Source organism: Peromyscus eremicus, chromosome 20 (assembly GCF_949786415.1).
Source record: "Peromyscus eremicus chromosome 20, PerEre_H2_v1, whole genome shotgun sequence".
Classification (NCBI taxonomy): Eukaryota; Metazoa; Chordata; class Mammalia; order Rodentia; family Cricetidae; genus Peromyscus; species Peromyscus eremicus.
Genome location: NC_081436.1, coordinates 52,624,815 through 52,643,605, shown reverse-complemented (window position 1 = coordinate 52,643,605; position 18,791 = coordinate 52,624,815). Strand labels below are relative to the sequence as shown.

Genomic DNA, 18,791 nt, shown 5'->3' with positions numbered 1-18,791 from the left:
TTCTTATCACAGGCCGAATGACTTAAAATCCTACCACCAGATACTTGTGTATCAGCCATGTTCATTTCTACTTTACCACAATACTAGCAAATGAAAATATTAAATGTCCTTCAACTGATGAATGGATTATAAAAATGTGGTATATATTCAAAATGTGGAATACTATTCATCTGTAAAGAAATATAAAATTATGAAAGTTACAGGTAAATCCACACAACTAGAAAATATTATAAAGCATGAGGGAATTCAGACCCAGGAATTCCATATATCCTCACTTAATTTGTGAATCCTACCTTCAAATCTCTAGATGTGAGTACATATCATAGCTTATCAGGAGAAACCAAGAAACTAAAGGGGGATCATGCATTGGGGGTGGGGGAGTTCTTAGAGAGGAACAGTAGGTCACAAATGTTATAAAGAGAAAAATGGAGAAATGCGGGGCCAAGGGGACAGAGTGAGATGGAGAGAAGTGGGATGTTGTGAAGTGATACCAGTAATTGTTTGATGTATAGATTTGTGGTGACAGTGTTCCCCCAGCAGCCATAGGTGATTTAAACAAAATCTCCAATACCTGGCATGGCATATCTTTTTTCAGTTGTTGGTCAGGGGGTTTCAAAAGACCTCAATCAATATTGGCTATAGCTAGTGACCTTATTTGCCTCCCAGAAATTGAAGGTAAGCTGACATCCTAGTATTCTGGTTCTTTCTACCACATCTTTAGGAGTGTTTCCTGGGCTATAGAGGCAGGAGTTGTGACATAAAGGTATCTGTTGGTGTTATAATCAGTAGTTCTCTGCACTGTGTTCAGTTTTGATTTTCTGTAATGGTTTCTATTTGTTGTAAAAATAAGCTTACTAATGAAGAGTAGTAGCTACTCTTGTCTGAAGGTATAAGAATAAAATGTAGAATGCAGTAGGGAATTATACTGGTCTGGCAAGTTTGTTCATGAACTATATAACATTAACTAGTGAACATCACAAAAGATGTGTTGAAAAGATTCTATGAGCCAGAATCCCAGGAAGTCAGCTATCAAACAGTTTCTTCTAGAAATGACTACATAAGTAAGACCAGAACAATTCCAGTATCAGTGGACATGGAAGGTGGGAAATCTCATGGGATCTGTGGTTGTTAAAATAGGTGTCGGCCCCAGAATGCTTGGCCTGTAGAGAGTGGCACTATTAGGAGATGGGGCCTTGTTGGAGGAAGCATGTCACTGTGGAGGTGGGCTTTGAGGTCTCATTTATGCTCAAACCATGCCCAGTGGCACTTCCTGTTGTGTGTAGATTAAGATGCAGAAATCTCAGCTCCTTCTCCATCAGCATTTCTGCATGAATGCCACTGTCCATGATGATAATAGACTGAACCTGTGAACTAAGGTAGCCTCAATTTAATGTTTTCCTTTATAAGAGTTGTCATGGTCATGGTGTCTCTTCACAGTAATAGAAAGCCCAACTAAGGCAGAAGTTGGTACAAGGGTCTGGGGTATTGTAATAGCCTGGACCACGCTTGTGTTTGGAGGAATTTGGACTTCAGTACTTTGAGTTAGGTAAGCAGTGTAAGGCTTTAAACGCTGATTAATGGGCCATACAATTTAGGACATGAAAGATAGTGGTACTGAGAGTGATTTGAACTGTGGGGGCCTGCCTCATGAGGTTGCAGAGGAGAGGAATTTTAGTGTGTTTCATAGAGATTGTTTTCATGATATTTTGGTGAAGAATGCCTCTGGTTTTTGCCCTTGTCTAAAGAGTCTGCCTAAGGCTAAAGTGAGGAGATTTGGATTAATTCTGTCGGGAGAGGAAATCTCAAAACAACCTAGTATAGACTCTGCCATGTGGTTCTTAGTGTTAACTCTAATAAAGACTTATAATGAAAAAGAAGCAAGCTGAGAAAGTAAAAATACAAAACACACAATATGAGGAGAAAAGGAACAGGAAGGGGAATAGAGCTAAATCATTTGTTCAAGGAGATAAACAGATTAAGAAATGGAATAAAAGGAATAGTGACCTCAAGGCAAGACCCCATCCAGCTAAACTTTCAACTTGTTTAAAGGAATTAAAGAACAGTTTAGGTCCAGGAGTTGAGATATGCACCTTTAATTCCAGCACTCAAGAGACAGAGGCAGGTGGGTGTGGGGCATTTACCCACCACCCCCACAGTTTTCCTGAGTGCGAGCAGCAGGAAATATTAGATAGAAGGATTTATTGCGGAGAATCTTGTGGAGATAAACAGATAGAAAATAAAGGATAGCCTCGAGAGGGCCTGGAACCTTTTCCAACGGGCCCTGACTGTCTCTGCCCCAGGGTTTTTATAGAGACGCCAAGGGGTGGAGCAAAAGACCTCCTCTCCCAGCACAGCCAAGTGCAGACCATCTCAGACACCTGCACTCAGGCCTGTGGTCTAATCATCCTCTATGCGGACCTGCTGGGTAAAGCCACGAGGAACCCAAGAACGGGCTCCCACAGGTGGGCCTCTGAGTTTGAGGCCAGTCTGGCCTACAGATCAACTTCCAGTGTAGTCAAGCTTAGACAGTAAAGGAAATCATCAAAAACAAAAAGCTGGTGAAGATGTAATTTAACAAGGGGGCCATTTTCCAGCCCCAGGAAATAGTAGAACTTGGCAGCTTCAGTCATATGATTAGGGATGGAGAGTCAAGAGTAGAAGTAAGGGGTTATGGAATCTCCTCTGCTACTAAGAAGAGCCACTAAGGCCAGGCAAATGTCTGGGATATCTCTGAATGGAGGCTTAGAGAGTTCATTATATGATGTTGTGAAGGTGAAGTATGAATTGCCTTGGCGATCCCAAGACATTAGAGCTGCTTGAGTCACAGGATACCTGATGAGGAAAGCTATTAACAGCAAGTGGAACAAGCTCAAGAGAAAAAAGTGTGTTGCAGTCAACAAAGATGAAAGGAGTTGGAAATCTGAAGAGTGTTTTGACTTCCAACATGGAAATGCAGAGTTTGGAGTTTGCTCAGCTGGCTTTTGGTCTTGGTTTGGTCCAGTATTTCCTCATTATCTTCCCTTTACTCCCTTTTAGAATGGTAATGAATATCCTGTGCCATTATATGTTGTAATTATGTAATCTGTTATTTGATTTTAATTTTATAGGGAATTACAGTTAAGAGATTGTATGAATCTCAGAAGAGACTTTAAACTTTGGAATTTAAAACATTGTTGAGACTGTGATAGACTATGGGAACTTTTGAAGTTGGTCTAAATGCATTTTACATTATGTTATGGTTATAAGCCTGTGAGAGCCAGGGTGTGAAATATGGTGGTTTGAATGGGTGTGGCCCCTATAGACTCATGTGTTTGAATGCTTAGCTGACAGAGAATGGCAACATTAGGAGGTAAGGCCTTGTTTGAGTAGTTGTGGCCTTGTTGGAGAAAGTGAGCTTTGAGGTCTCATATATGCTCAAGCCATGCCCAATGACACAGTTCACTTCCTGTGGCCTGCAGATTAAGATGCAGAACTCTCAGCTTGTTCTCCAGTATCATATCGGCCTACATGATAATAATGGACTAAACCTCTAATTGTAAGCTAGCTGCAATTAAATGTTTTTCTTTGTAAGAATTGCTGTGGTCATGGTGTCTCTTCAAAGCAATGTAAGACAAGATCTCACCCCCAAAGAATTTTAGGCAACTAATGACTCCTGGGAGAGGAAGAATTAACCTCTTCCTGGGATGAATCTCCTTATTGATTATCCAACACAAAATGGTCAGTTCTGAAACTATAGAGACACAAACAATAAAAATTGACTCAGCAGGTTGCATTTATATATTCGTGTATACTTTTTTGTACATACATACGTTTAAAAATATGTACATAGTAATAATATTTAAAGAAAAAGAGCCTGTCAATTTGAGGGTGGGCGCTTGGGAGGAGTTGGGGTGATGGTATCTGCAAAGGGCTGGTGTAAGAAAAGAGAAAGGTAAAAGCCATGTATGTCTATTTTAATTAAAAATATATTAAAATAAATAATGTTTTTGTTCTGTGACATTGTTTTCAATTTCTGGTAGATAAAAATTGTAAACTATCATTCCATATGGTATCATTTCTTTAAGAACTTCATTATCTCTAGTAAAGAAATATATCAGACTACTGACATAATTATATAACTATTTTGTCATATAACTATCAAATATAGTACTAAAAATTGCTATGTGCAATGGAAGTGAGAGAACTACTTCCAGGAGTCAGTCCTCTTATCATTTGTTTGAGTCAAGGCAATAGAAATCACCTTGTCAGTCTTAGTGGCAAGCACCTTTACCCACCGAGCCATCTCATCAACCAGTCTTGAAAGGTCTTAAAATTCTAGTTTTGCATCCACATGGCAATTTCATATTGTAACTTTAAGTATTGGTTTTTTTAAAAAAAAGTACTGATTGGTTTCATCAAGAATTTATGATTAACAGTTCTTATTTTTCTGAGGAGAGCTCAGGGGCAAAGTACTTTCTAGAAGATGTGTTGCTTAAAATGCCCCATGCACCAAAAACTATATCTGATTATCAATAATCCATCATTAATTTGTGATTGATTTTACTGTAGGTTACTGGTAGTTTTTATTTTTCTTTATTTTCTTTTCATACCTTTTCTAGTCTGCTAAAATACTTTTAGTAATTTATATACAACCACTATTAAAATTATTAATTTTGTATATATGCTAGAATCAATGTATCTCTTGTCTATGTGCACATGCAAACAAAGAATGTTAACACTAGTCTTTACTACATCTATTCAGTATTTTGTTCTACAGAAAACAGATGGCTGAGAATTCACTTACATAGCATGTTGCATTTTTGATAGCACCTTAATTGTCATTACAATTAAGACGACCTTGGAAGATATTTTAAGAACTGCAAAAGCTGGATATCTTTTTTTTGTATGTTATTCAGCTACTTCATTCTTTACCTCCACTCTGTATATCATCTGACTTTCTGAAGGTTATTGAATTCACTCAAGCTAAAAATGCTAAGTATCTGTTTTACTACAGTATGAATACTAATCTTAAATATGATGAAAACATATCTATAATAGAGTCAATCAACAGCAAAACAGTGTTCTATGAAAACCGTTTTCTGTTACTAAATCAGTAGGTTTGGTACAACGTCAGGTAAGTCTTCTAAGTAATTTGGCACGTTTTGCTTTCAAAATGAAACAATGACAAGAATAAGACAATTCTTCTAGGGCAGTTTTTAACGACATTTCAGTGTCCATCCACTATTAAACATGCATGAATAACAATTATGAGCTTAACACATTAGCAATCCTAGCAACAAAAATTGTGTTCTACAAATAGTAACTTGGTCTAAGTATTTTTATTCCATTTGTCTCAGAAGACAAACATAATTATGAAGCTTGATGTGAGAACAAGTTATTTTTACTACTGTGTATACTACAAATAAATAGGATAAAAAGAAATTTCTGGCAGTATTTTTGAGTTTTTCACTCAAAATACTTGCTATTTTGTGTATTTTATTTTATTTTTTTAAATTTACATCCAGACTGCAGTCTCCCCTCCCTTCTCTCCTCCGATTCACTTCCCCCTACCTCCTCTCTGCCCCCCTCCCTCATCCTCTCTTCCTCTGTTTCTATTCAGAAATGAACAGGCCTCCCATGGGTATCAACAAAGCATAGCATATCAAATTGCCTTTAGACTAAGGCCCTCCCCTTGTATTAAGGCTGGACAAATCAATCCAGAATGAGTTATAGATTCCTAAGAGCCAGCCAAAGCGTTAGGGACGGCCCTTGCCCCCATTGTTAGGAGTCCCACAAGTAGACCAAGCTAGATAATTATCACTTATATGTGGAGGGCCTAGGTTAGTTCCATATAGGCTCCCTGGTTGTTGGTTCAGACTCTGTGAGTTTCTAATAGTCAGGTTAGTTATTCCTGTGGGTTTTCTTGTGATGTTCTTAATCCCTTTGGCTCCCACTATCCTTTTCCCCTGTGTTCAGTAGGATTCCCCAAGCTCAGCCTAATGTTTGACTGTGGATCTCTGTTATCTGTTTCCATCCGTTACTGGATGAAGGCTCTCTGTTAACAATTGAGAGAGTCATCAATCTGATCACAGGAGGTGGCCAATTTAGGCTATGTATCCTCTATTGCTGGGAGTATTAGCTGGGGTCATCCTGGTAGATTCGTGGGAGTTACAGTTGCATTATTTCGGGAACAGGGTTTTGTTTTTGTTTTTTTGTTTTTTTTTCCTCATATATTAACCAGTTTCCCCTCCCTCTAGCTTTCAAGTTCACCCCACACATCCCATTTACCCCAATTCCACTCCTCCCCCACTTCCTTTCAGGAAAATACCAGGCTTCCAAGGCACATCAAGCAAACATGGCATAACACGTTACAATATGACTAGGCACAAACCCTCATATTAAGATGGGAAAGGCAACCCAATAGGAGAAAAAGGGGGTGTATTGTTTTTAAATGAATGACCAAAGATGTTTCCATATAATTATTATCATTCATAATTATCTGACAGAACAGTGTCAATAAAACATTGTTCTAAGATGGGGATCTGAAAGTTATAGACATATTAGTCTATAGCAGTATAGAAATAGTGCCCAGGTGATTTTGAGTACACATTAAATTAGAATGCCATATTGGTCAGCCTTTCATTGTTGTGAAAACATACCTGACCTATACAACTTAAAGGGCAAAGGATTTGTTTTGGCTCACGGGTTCAGAAGTTTTAGCATATAGCCAAATGACTCCACTATTAGAGGTCTATGGTGAATGAGAGCATCCTGGGGGTGTCTGTGGGTCTAGGAAAGCAAAGATTCTTACTTTGAGGTGACAAGGAGGGAGGAAGACTGGAGCCAATATTCACCCTTCAAAAGCATGCATCTAGCTACCTACTTCTTATAACTAGGGCCATCTTCCATAATCCTATCAGCTCCAATAGTCTGCTGAAATTTTAATTTGTTGGTCATTTATTAAAACCATTGCAGGAATCAGAGCCTTCACGATCCAATCTAGTCACTGGAAATATCCTCAAGGACATACTCAGAGATATATTTTATAACTTTTTCAGTTCAATGTAATTGATAATCAGACTGAAATACTGTTAGCACTCTTAGTATTGTTAACTTCAATTTGAGATTACCTTTGCACTCCGGCTGTCTCCCAGTCCAGCTGCCATTGGATAAACATGTTCTTTCTTCTGAGCCATAAAGGATATAGCCAGTATCACAAGCAAAGCGTACAGTGCTTTTAGTTCTGAAATCACTTTCCTGTCTAGAGCCATGACCAGGAGTACCTGGATCCCCACATGTACCAGTAGCATCTCCTGAATGCAGAAAAGTGCAAATTAATTTATTATGATATGCGTTTATTAAGTTCATAAATTAGGCCAATTGGCTTGTAGGCATTAATTTTGTGCATGCTATTTTTACATAACTTGACTGCATCAAAGTGGATCTCACTTGACTACAGTCATGTGAAAACACAAATGAAAAACGAAACGGTTTCTGAGTATTAAGCTATTTTCCTTATTGGAGATTTGTAGACATAATTTTAAAAGGGTACAGATATTTCCTTATTATTCCCAGAATCTAGTTAGTAATGGAACTGATGGAAAATTTATAAGTGACAGAACAATGGATTCAACAGACAATGCATTCATACAAAATTTAAAAGACTGGATTCTGTAATCACATAATTCACACACTGAATCATCTAATTATTAATACATTTTCTTCTGTTATTCTGGAACTACTGCATGTGAAAACATGCAAATCTCATAATAGAATTATTCTTATGCATTTAAAATTTCCCATTTTAAATTTCCTCTTCTAATGGCTGTCCACAAAGAGATATCAACCAACTGCATTTTTTTCACGTGTGAAAATGCAGAAATAAGTTGTAAATAACTCTGAAGGAGAAGCTGGGTATCTATTTTGCAATAGGGTTTCACTCTCATCACTTGGTTCTTATCCTTTTCTTTCCATGTTACTGCTTTCTCAGTCTCTACACTATTTAAATATTTCTAACCACAGGATACATAGTACTAATAGAGAAACAAAGAGAGGGAGAGAAAGATTGATTGACTGTGAGGACACTTAGCATACTTTCTAGATGCCGTTTCTGACATGTTCTAACATGGTCTATGTGGAATCCTTCCTTTAAATTCCTCTTTTACCTCTGATGTAATGCTAATTACTACACACATTTTCGGGTCATTATTTACTGTTTAGATATATGCAATAGTTTATTCTTTGTTCAGTTTTAAGTTTTTAATGTACTATATACATAAGGAGGAGAATGTTTATATGTACAATTGGTCTTCTGGGAATTTATTTATTATGAGTAAGTTAAAATAATGCCAATTTTTCATGGCACTTTTTACTTTTAGGCAATTTTGTAGGTTAAGTTTGAAGTGCTAAACAAAAACTGCATAGAGACTCACCAGTACTTAGAAGATGTGAATGTAATCATTTCACCTTTTCCACTTCCAAAGGGAAAGCAATGTAAAACTAATACTAATGATTTCCCTCCCTGGTCTCTACAAAGTGAAATTACATAAAAGTATGGATTCATATGTAAATTTTGTGAAGTATAGAAAAATAGCATCATATCTACTTAATGGGGGAACATAAATAGTATCAACCAGAGAGCTATTCTATATCTCAAGTTTACATGTTTCTAAAGAAAACAAATGTTATAAATCATGATAAAATGCATGAAATACTCTGTCTACTGGTTATTAATAAAATCTCAGTTTCATATTCATTGATTTAAAGAGAACTGCAATAGTTATAAAGAATTAACATATATAATGTCCATATAAATAAATAAAGTTAGTATTAATACATTGCTTTTCATAAGATTTGTTAGATTATCTCAATTAAAAACATTTAGGAATTTTTTTAATCTAGCCACTAGGTAATTCTTGCTTAGAAAGAAAGAGAATTGAATTCTGATAAAAATTAATCATATAACTTAGGAAAATCAAATTTGATATATACTAAAATAAAATGTCTATTTTAGCATGTTACACAATCTTTATGAATTCATACAGAAACATATCCTAAAATCACATAATTGTTTACATAGGGCACAGCACAATCTAAACACATACTTGAAATTTATCATCTAGAGCAGAGGTCCTCAACCTGTGGGTCACGACCCCTTGGGATTCATCAACCCTTTTATGGGTTCACATCAGATATCCTGCCTGTCAGATATTTAAATAAAGATTCACAACAGTAGCAAAACTACAGTTATGAAGTAGCAAAGAAAATAATTTTATGCTTGGGGTCACCACAACCTGAGGACCTGTATTAAAGGGTCTCAGCATTAGAAAGGTTGAGAACCACTGCACTGGAGAGTCAGCATTCCTTTGCCTCTCAATTCACATTACCTTACAAGCATCCTAATAAATGATTTTCAATCTTCACTTATTTTTTTGGAGGAATGCTGAAGTCCTTAGAGTACACTCTATGGATTAGTAATTATAATGTAATTTATGACACACACTGTTCCATTTTCCAGTGGTACCTGAACAATGAGGCTGCGATCCACTCCAATGTCCATTTAACTGGCAAGTCCTAGATGCCTGGCCTAGAAGAGAGCGCTTTCCTGTGCAGGAATAGTGAACTGTTGACCCAAAAGTGTACTTTTCTCCAGACAGGACTGCATTTGGAGGAATGCCAGGGTGTCCACAGTCAATCACTACAATACATAATTATTGAATATAAAATTTTTTTATATCTCCTATCGAACCACCCAAATCACCTTGTTTACAAAATAAGTAAATTTTCTATTCAAACATATTAAAGCCATTTCCAACCAGCAGTCTGAGGACCACATGTGACCAAAGTAAGATATGACTATAGATGAATACAAAATCAGAAATTTACTTAAAATATTCTGATTATTTATTTATTTGTTCGTTTGTTTAGAAATTTGCATTTCTCAACTGTAAACTTTGTAGATGGCAGCATTATGTTGCAATGTCAGAAGATTAATTTACAGATAACCTTAAGATGTATCCATCTTAAAGTCTCTAGAAAATATACACCCAGCTTTATAAAATTTAGCTCTTTAAATATAACATAGATGTCATAGTTATAGGAACTATTGGATTAAATGATTCATTCTGAGGATGAGTTTAACAGAAACATGTAAGTTTATGCAATCATGTTTGTGTTACCGTAACAAGGTGTGGTCGTAGTGACTATAATGGGAGGAAGATGTACAATTTATTTAGAACCCTGAAGTAGATAGACTAAATAAAATGTAAGGAAGCCAACTGTGGTTGAAGGTTGGACCATACTAACAATTAAAAGAGAAGTGTTTTGAGAATAAAATAGATGGAGAAAAGATGTTCTATGATTGACAGTCTACCTGAGTCTGGGGCCAAATCATCCCAGATACCATACAAAGAAAAGATTCAAGGACTTGACATTCAAAATATTTCTCAGCATAGAAGAATCAAAGTGCAAAGAGAGAAACTGTGGAAATTAGTGCACATTCATTATTAAATCAAGCTTAGAAAAAGATACAGAGCTGTCCTCAAGCTATTCTAGAACAATAAAATATGCAAAAGGAGGCAAGGACTACAAAGACAAATTCAACATGTAGCAAACTTCTCTAGTGTCACATACTAATCAATAAAGCCAAAGGTCTATTGACCTAAAATCAAATAAATATAAAGAATTTAAAATTTATATCCTCTCAAAAATTTTAATATGAATGGTTTATTTATAAAGACTGTGTAAGCAAATTATTCAAATCATTGGGTTAGTCTACTAAAAGAAGTACTATATATCTTATTTAGCAGGTCACATAAATAAATTAGTTACACAGAATCAGAAATTTTAAGGATGAGTGAAAACTTTGTTTTTCCAGTGTACACAAGTGTTCCCACAAATTTTCACTAAAAATTTCCTCATAAACATAAAAGAAATTTATCTGAATAAAACATAACTTAAATATAATTTTATTATTTATTATATCCAAAAGTTACTTGCACAATCATTTCTTGACATATTAATCTATCCTTTTATAAACTTTTTCCCTAGCCTACCATGTCCAGTCAATTTTAGACTTTTTAATTGACTGAATGAAAATTATGTCTACTTCTATCTTTCAAATTTTGGATTTATAACTTTTAAATATATGTACACACACTATATATATATATATACACACATAATATATATAAATATATATATACATATATTGTGTGTGTGCGCCTGTGTGTACATGTACCACAGCACAAGTGCAGAGGTCAGAGGATATCTTGTTAGGAATGCATTCTATCCTAAGGGTTAACTTTCCCTAGAACTTCCGGCTGATTCTCCTGTCTGGTTCTTCTATCTAACTGCAGGAATGCACTGAACACATCTTCATTCCACTACATCTGGCATTTATCCATGAGTTCTAAGGTTCGAAGTTAGATCCTTGTGTGGAAAGCATTTTTCCCAACTGAGTAATCTCTGCAGACATATTAAATTATTTTAATACAAATGTGGATTATGTATATATTTTTTCTATAAAATATTGTATTTATGTTCTAAACTTCTAATGAGAAAAACTACAAAAGCCCCTTGTTCAGTGTTCACTGAAGTGCAAATCACACATATTATCTGCTATTAAAGTTAATTTGGGTCTTTATGTGATGAATATTTAAGAACAATAAATTTTAATTAGCACTGCTTTTTAAATCCTCAAGTATTCTGAAGAACCAATAGCTGTTCATATTAACACTAAAGTAGGATCAAACAATAGTTTAATATTGATACAAAATAAAAATACCTTTGCCTCTAAAACAATAATAATATAGAGAATGAATGATATTTGTTTTTCATTAGCTATTGTTTTTTCAAAACCCAAAAAAAGATAGAGAAATAGCTATCACATTAATATTTGTTTGTAGCAATTTCCCATAAGATAAAATCCTCCATCATGCAGGGAAGTTCATTGAGACACACTGTTCTAAAGGTATGTCAGACACCATTGTGCATGAAAATTCTTTTAGCTCAGGAATTAAGAAGTCCCGGAAACTGATCAGATTCTATAGTCCTCTACCAAGTAAATATAAGCCATAAGGACTGCCAAGAGACACACTCTCAGACAAAGAGCTAAAAGTGGCTCACGTCAGCCAAGCAAGCTGGAAGAACCTGTAAAGGTCTCCTACTGTTTGAGCTGCCTGAAAGAAACAGCCTACAATCCAGTTAAGCTTTACGCAAGTTGGACAACTCAGCTTCCTTTAGCTGTCACTCACGGTGGAGTGGATTTTAGGTGATGCACCTGTCTATTCGTCATTTCTGCTTCTGTTCTAACCCCTCAGTCAATTCACTGTACAAAATGCCGTTGGTTTCCATACTTTGGTCTCTGGTGGTTTCCTCTCGGGGTTAAGTAAATGTCTGTTCCCTTCTTTCTAGCAATAGTGATAATACTACAGAACATTATAGAAGACTTCATATATTTTAGAAAAGAAAATCATATTATAAAAAACATTTATACAAAGAATTTGCAAAACATGTAGATATGTAGTTTTGAAAGAAATTAATCAATTCAGTCAATGTAATTTCTTCTGATGTATAGTTTTGACTATATGATGGCAATAAATATCAATATTGTTTTTTATAGGAACAATTCATATTATCTACTTACTGATACATTCTGGTAAAGGTTTGTCCCATTGTCCATTTGGCTGGCATATCAAAACTGAAGAGCCAAATAAAAAATATCCTGGGTTACAGTCATAGAATACCACAGTGCCGTAGGTGAAATTCCCATGTTCTATTTTGCTTTCTCTTTTAGAATTTGCTGGAATTCCAGGATCAGAACAGTTGACCACTAAATAAGTGAAAAAGTTAAAAGTTAATATGAGAATAATATAAATATGTCAGGGTATAACTCTGTTGAAATTTTTAAAACTTAGTTTCAGAAGTAAATTCAGTCAAGCAAACAAAATATTCCAGAAATCTAGTTAATCCATGAATTATTGAAATAATAGTCTGAAATTCGTGTAGGTGGAAACAAAGGAAAAAATTTCAGTATTGTTGAGGAACATAGTAAGTCGTAAGAATTATGTTAAATATAAATTAAAGAATCATCCCACTTAAAATATTTTTTGAATACAGAAGAGAAAATGGAAGAAAATTATTATTTTTGACAAAATGATCTTTTTAGTATTTCATTGAAAAATAAGAATTTGCTAAAGAATGCTCTTTAATTTGTTACTATTGAGTAAACAACAAAAAATTATGCAAATAGCATGGCAATCCCAGGATATTTTGCAAAAGTACAAAGAAATAAATACCAAAATCACATTTCAGGAATCATGAAGAGAAACGCAATTTAAAATGATCTTAAGTACTGTATATATGCTCTCAGAAACAGCTATAACCTAATAATATTAAGCAGAAAGAAAGCCTTCAAGTTTAAGACACTCTAATAAGAAAGGGGTGAAACTTCACAGGTTTCCATCGCTAGATAAAGAAATACAGGAACTAATAACTGCTAAGAGAGCGAGAAGTAGTCTTTCTTGGGATGAGCCCCTAATTAGTTAAGCAATATAAAGTAATAAAGTAGTTAGCCATATCCACACTAACATCGAAAACAGATTCTGCAGGCTGTATTTACTTATTTGTGGATAAGGAATAAATCCCCAAACCTTGAGAGTGAATCCAGGACATGGGAGGGGGTAAAAAAGACTCTGGAGTGAGGAAAGTGAAGGGCAGAATGATATAATTATACTTTTAATTGAAGTAAATAGATAAAAAATAAAATTGAACAATTAACAATAAAAAGCACAAAATGAGATGACACCAATATTTAAGCCTTTTATTTTTTTTTTTTTTGTTAATAATCCTCTACTGTTCCACCTCAGCTGGTCAGATTTACCACCTCTGCCTTTAGAGACATTGTTGCATGACCTAGGATGGAATGTGATAAGCTGGTTACCTTTGCACACAGGGGGAGGATGGCTCCACTGCCTGTTGGCCTGGCACTGTGCCTTGGTTGGCCCTTGCATAAGATACCCAATATTGCAAGAGAATGTTACCACATCATTAAAGTTGAATCCATTTCCACTTGTTCTTCCATAAATTGGACTACCAGGGTGGCCACAGCTAACAGCTAAATCATTGGGGAAAGGAGAAATATAAAGAATATCAATTATCACATGACAATTATCCTTAATCACTCCAAAGTAAAAACATTACTTGATATGTAGCTGTAAACAAAGTATTTTTTACTAACAAAGATATAGAAAATCAGTAAAATATGAGAAACACAAACTATAAGATTGTGTGTTTTTTAGAGATTGCTGTGTGTGTGTGTGTGTGTGTGTGTGTGTGTGTGTGAGAGAGAGAGAGAGAGAGAGAGAGAGAGAGAGAGAGAGAGAGAGAGAGAGAGGAGAGAGAGAGGAGAGAGAGAGAGAGAGAGAGAGAGAGAGAGAGAGAGAGAGAGAGAGAGAGAGAGAGAGAGAGAGGCACGTAATGTATGTGTACATGTGTTTATGAGTGAGTAGAAACCAGAGTATGTTCTCCTCTGTCACTCTGTCATTTTTCCCTATACCTGGAGCTCAAGTCTTTTGACCAGGCTGGCAGCCTGTTAGTCCCGGCAATCCTTCTGTCTCCCTCATAACCTTGGAATTACAGAGTCAAGCAAGGCCAGGCCTTACCAGTTACATGGGTATAGGGACAAGAACTCACTTCTTCATGGTAGGACAATAAACATTTTAAACCATGAAACAACTTTTAATCCACTTAATTATGAATGTTTCAATAAAGTGCTACATATGTTTAATATTTCATATGCTAGCTTTGTTCTATATAGTTTTTTGATGTTGCTTCTCTTTTGTTTGTATGTGCAGAAATAATACTGAAATACAAAACAAAATTCAATGTAATGACACAAGTTTCCATCTTTTGATATCTGCAGCAAGGATCAGCTGACAAAGTTTAAGTTGAATACTTAATTTTAAGGGCTGAAATATTTGTATCCATTCTTTCAATATAATTTTGAAATAACTCTTTTGATATTATTTAGAAAAAGATCATTAGTAATTGATAGCTAACCTGTTGTACTCTTAACAAGACTAGTTAATGTAGACAACAGGGATCACTACATGGTGCTGCCCTTGAGGTTTCAATCATGTTTTAAAATAAACAGTGTTAACATTCTCCAATCCAATCAGTCTTATGGGATAACTTAATACTTTTACTGATAACTTAATACTTTTACTTAGAAATTATATGCTGGGTAGAATTATTTGGATCCTTTTTATGGTATGGTCTTTGAATTAATATGAGGTGTTGGATTTTCCCAAACCCTGCATTTCTAGTAAGTGTTTTACTGTGTCAGCTCACTCCGTTAATCAGAGAAGCCCCAGTAATGATGCTTCATAATTGGGTACAGAAAAGACCATAGCTACTTTCAGTACTTTCTAAATGACCCAGAGGCAATTATTTTTCAGTGACGTTGTTAATGTCAACCTACTCACTTGGAAATTTAACTGCATCTTATTCTTGTTTAAAATTATCAACAAAGAAACCAGTTTCTCCCCTGAGGGCCTATTATTAAAAAAATAATAATAAAGTGGCATTATTTGGTCAGGCTTGAATCTAGATGAAAAATGAAAAAATTTGGGACAGACCCAAGCTAATCATTGTTCTCTTTAAGTTACCTAGCGGTGGTGGTGGTGGCGGTGGTGGTGGTGGTGGTGGTGGTGGTGTGTGTGTATGTGTGTGTACTTAAGAAGGTGATTTTAATTATTTATTATGTCTTTCTTATTCAAAACTTCAATACTCAAACACATTTTCCATGACATACCTGTTTATTCTAAAAATAACAGTGGTATAATTTGTAAATATTTCTTCAATTAGTAATTGATTAAGTCTTTTGTTAGGCTTATACTAAAATAATCACATTATTTCTCTAAAGCTTGCAAACATTTATCCATATCCTATGATGTTGCAATTGAAAGATGTTGATGTCTGTATTGCCCATGACTAGACAATATTCTTAAAATATTAATGTAAGTAATTGGGATGGCAATTATTAGGAGAAATTAAAAAGTATATGGATAATTAGGTAAAAAACAAAATAAACCACAATATCAAACACACGCACACACACACACACACACACACACACACACACACACACACACACATATATATATATGAGAATTAATGATACTAAGAAAATGTAACAGAATTATCCTTATTAAAATAGAATTTTACTTTCTTGTGTAGCACTTATAGTAAATCTGAAATACTTCAAGGATAGAAAAAGTCTAGAGAAGGAAATATGGTTTATGGGGTCAAGCTCATCTCCAATAACCTGCTTTGAAAGGAGGTAGGGCTTTTAAAGGAAAATAATGTTTTCCTTGGAATATACAGATGCATGGGGTAGGAAACTGTCCAAGCACAGGTGGTTGTGAGAGATAAATGTTGAAAAAGGAAAACTTGAAGCAAATATGCTCTTCATGCTGTGCCTCACAGAAGCAGTCTGAACCCTCACCTTGACTGATTTAGAGATGATAATTCAGAAATGTTGTGCCCTAGGGAAGACTGTGTCGCCCATGTGGCAATATTTGCCTAGCATGCAAAATGTTCTGAGTTTGACCCTTCACGCTCACACACACACACACACACACACACACACACACACACACACACACACACACACATTGAATTCTGCCCAGTGTAAAGGCATTTCTTGGGTTGATGTCACATCTCTAACCTGAGAGATTCAAGCATCAGTTTAGGACTCACAAAACTATGCTGAGGAGGAAAACTTTTATCCCATTCATGGTGCTTCTGCCCACTATGCCTCAAAGCTATTTCCATCCAACCCCTGTCACATTGTACGGCCCTCTACTTCCTGATTTAGAGTACCTCAACCATTTCCACATGAGTGTTCCACACCCAGACCACCCTCCCTTTCTTCCTCTGTCTTAAATTTTCTGTGCTTTCTCATTAATAAAAAGAAATGGATAGCATCACTGTGGTCAAATTCATATTTCATGTATGGGAAGAGATTTCTTATAACTTCTAAGCACAGCTGTAACTATTTATAGAATTAAAACAAAATAAAAATATTTCAAATCCATTTTAGTTATCTATTAATTACTTTATTTTTTATTTTATGTGGTAGGGTGTTTTGCTTTTATATATGTCTGTGTACCACATGCATGCAGTGGCCACAAAAGATAGGGAGCCTCAGACATCCTGAATCTGGAGTTGCTGATGGTTATGAGGTTATCATGTATGTGTGTGCTGGAAATCCAACTTTGGTCCTCTAAAAGAGAAACCAGTGCTCTTAACCACTGAACCATCTTTCCAGCACCATTAGGTCTTTAATGTATGAATTCATATATAATTTCATCCAAAGGTTTATTGAAATGTTAAATGTTTTCATTAAAATATAATTTTAAATATCTAATCTTATGTGTAGCCAAACAGCTTTATATTTGTATTAAAATATTTTAAATATAGCTATAAAAAACTTTCTGATATTGGTCAAACTATTTTCATCACTTATCACAACATATTATTCTTACTTCATATACTTAATATTGAGATATATATATATATATATATATATATATATATATATATATGAATATGATGGTTTCTGAAGCTAAAGGGAACCATAGTGCTAAATAAACACTTTCAACTGCTTATGAAGTAGAGTTCTGAAAGAGCAAATTACCAGAATTAACTGACATAATTAGCAGCGGATCTGACATGAGTACAATGGCTCTCCATATGATGTCTGATGTGTTTTTTTTCTCCACTAATTACAATTCATCAGGACAGTATTTGATGAGCTAGCTATAGCATCCTAATTACTAAAACACATTTACCAGAAGAATTTCCACTAGAAAAAGCTTCGTAGCCTCACATCACAAGCGTGTTGATATTGTTACCCAGTGGTGTCAACAACTCGAAGTCCTTATGTTAAAAACACGCTGAGAATATGTCATACTCACACAAATGTTCTCTTGTAAATATTTACAACAAATGCTGGGGTTCCAAACTTAAATTATGTCTTCATAAAAAACATAAGGAATATAAAATTTAATATTACCCAAATACATACTTTCATATGATCCTTAAGAATTACTGCATAGCAGTGCACATGAACACATTATAAAATTTAGTTTACATTGTCATCTAAATATTGTAAAACAACAAAAATCTTTAGCTTGCTTAGTAAAAAAAAAACATGATTCGTTGACTATTTCAGAATGCAGGAGGTCCCTAATTTCTTTTGTCATGCTTACTTACGCACACAGGATGGAAGCTGACCAGACCAATTGTGATCCTGCTGACATATCCTCACTGAAGACCCAATTAAACGGAAACCAGGATTGCACTGATACACAACTGTGTCTCTGTAGCCATAATTTTCTCCAATGACTTGACCATTCACTATGAGTTCTGGAACTCCACAATGACCCGCTGAAATTTGTGAAACAGTATTTTAATAATGTGACTCAGTATTTTATTTATTATTTATGTACATAATTAATTTATTAAATACTTAAACATTCATACAGAATTAAAGAACATAAAAGTAACTAAGACACATTCTGAAAACATCAAGAATTTAGAAATAAAAACAATCACCTAGTGGAACGGTTTCAAAGAAGATGTAAGAAATTTAAATATATTGAAGTGAATATCTCAGAAGTAAAACTTTGATGAATAAAGAATAAAACAGCATTTAGGAAGAAAATTAGTATAACTCTCCCAATGTGTCTCTGAAGTAATAGGATGTTAAAACAGGACCTGCATATCCTAACCAAGTATGTATAATC

At 35.0% G+C, this 18,791-nt stretch overlaps 1 protein-coding gene across 3 annotated transcripts in view; it reads right to left on the bottom strand.

Annotated features, from left to right (window-relative positions):
• Positions 1-18,791, bottom strand: part of Csmd3 (CUB and Sushi multiple domains 3) — a 1,140,535-nt gene that overhangs the window by 49,459 nt on the left and 1,072,285 nt on the right. For all 3 annotated transcript variants that reach the window (XM_059246844.1, XM_059246845.1, XM_059246847.1), the window contains 5 exons: positions 18,259-18,432; positions 13,922-14,095; positions 12,626-12,811; positions 9,503-9,676; positions 7,110-7,292 (listed from right to left, as the gene is read on the bottom strand). In XM_059246844.1, the coding sequence (XP_059102827.1) occupies positions 7,110-7,292; positions 9,503-9,676; positions 12,626-12,811; positions 13,922-14,095; positions 18,259-18,432 (891 nt within the window). The remainder of the gene's footprint in view (positions 1-7,109; positions 7,293-9,502; positions 9,677-12,625; positions 12,812-13,921; positions 14,096-18,258; positions 18,433-18,791) is intronic.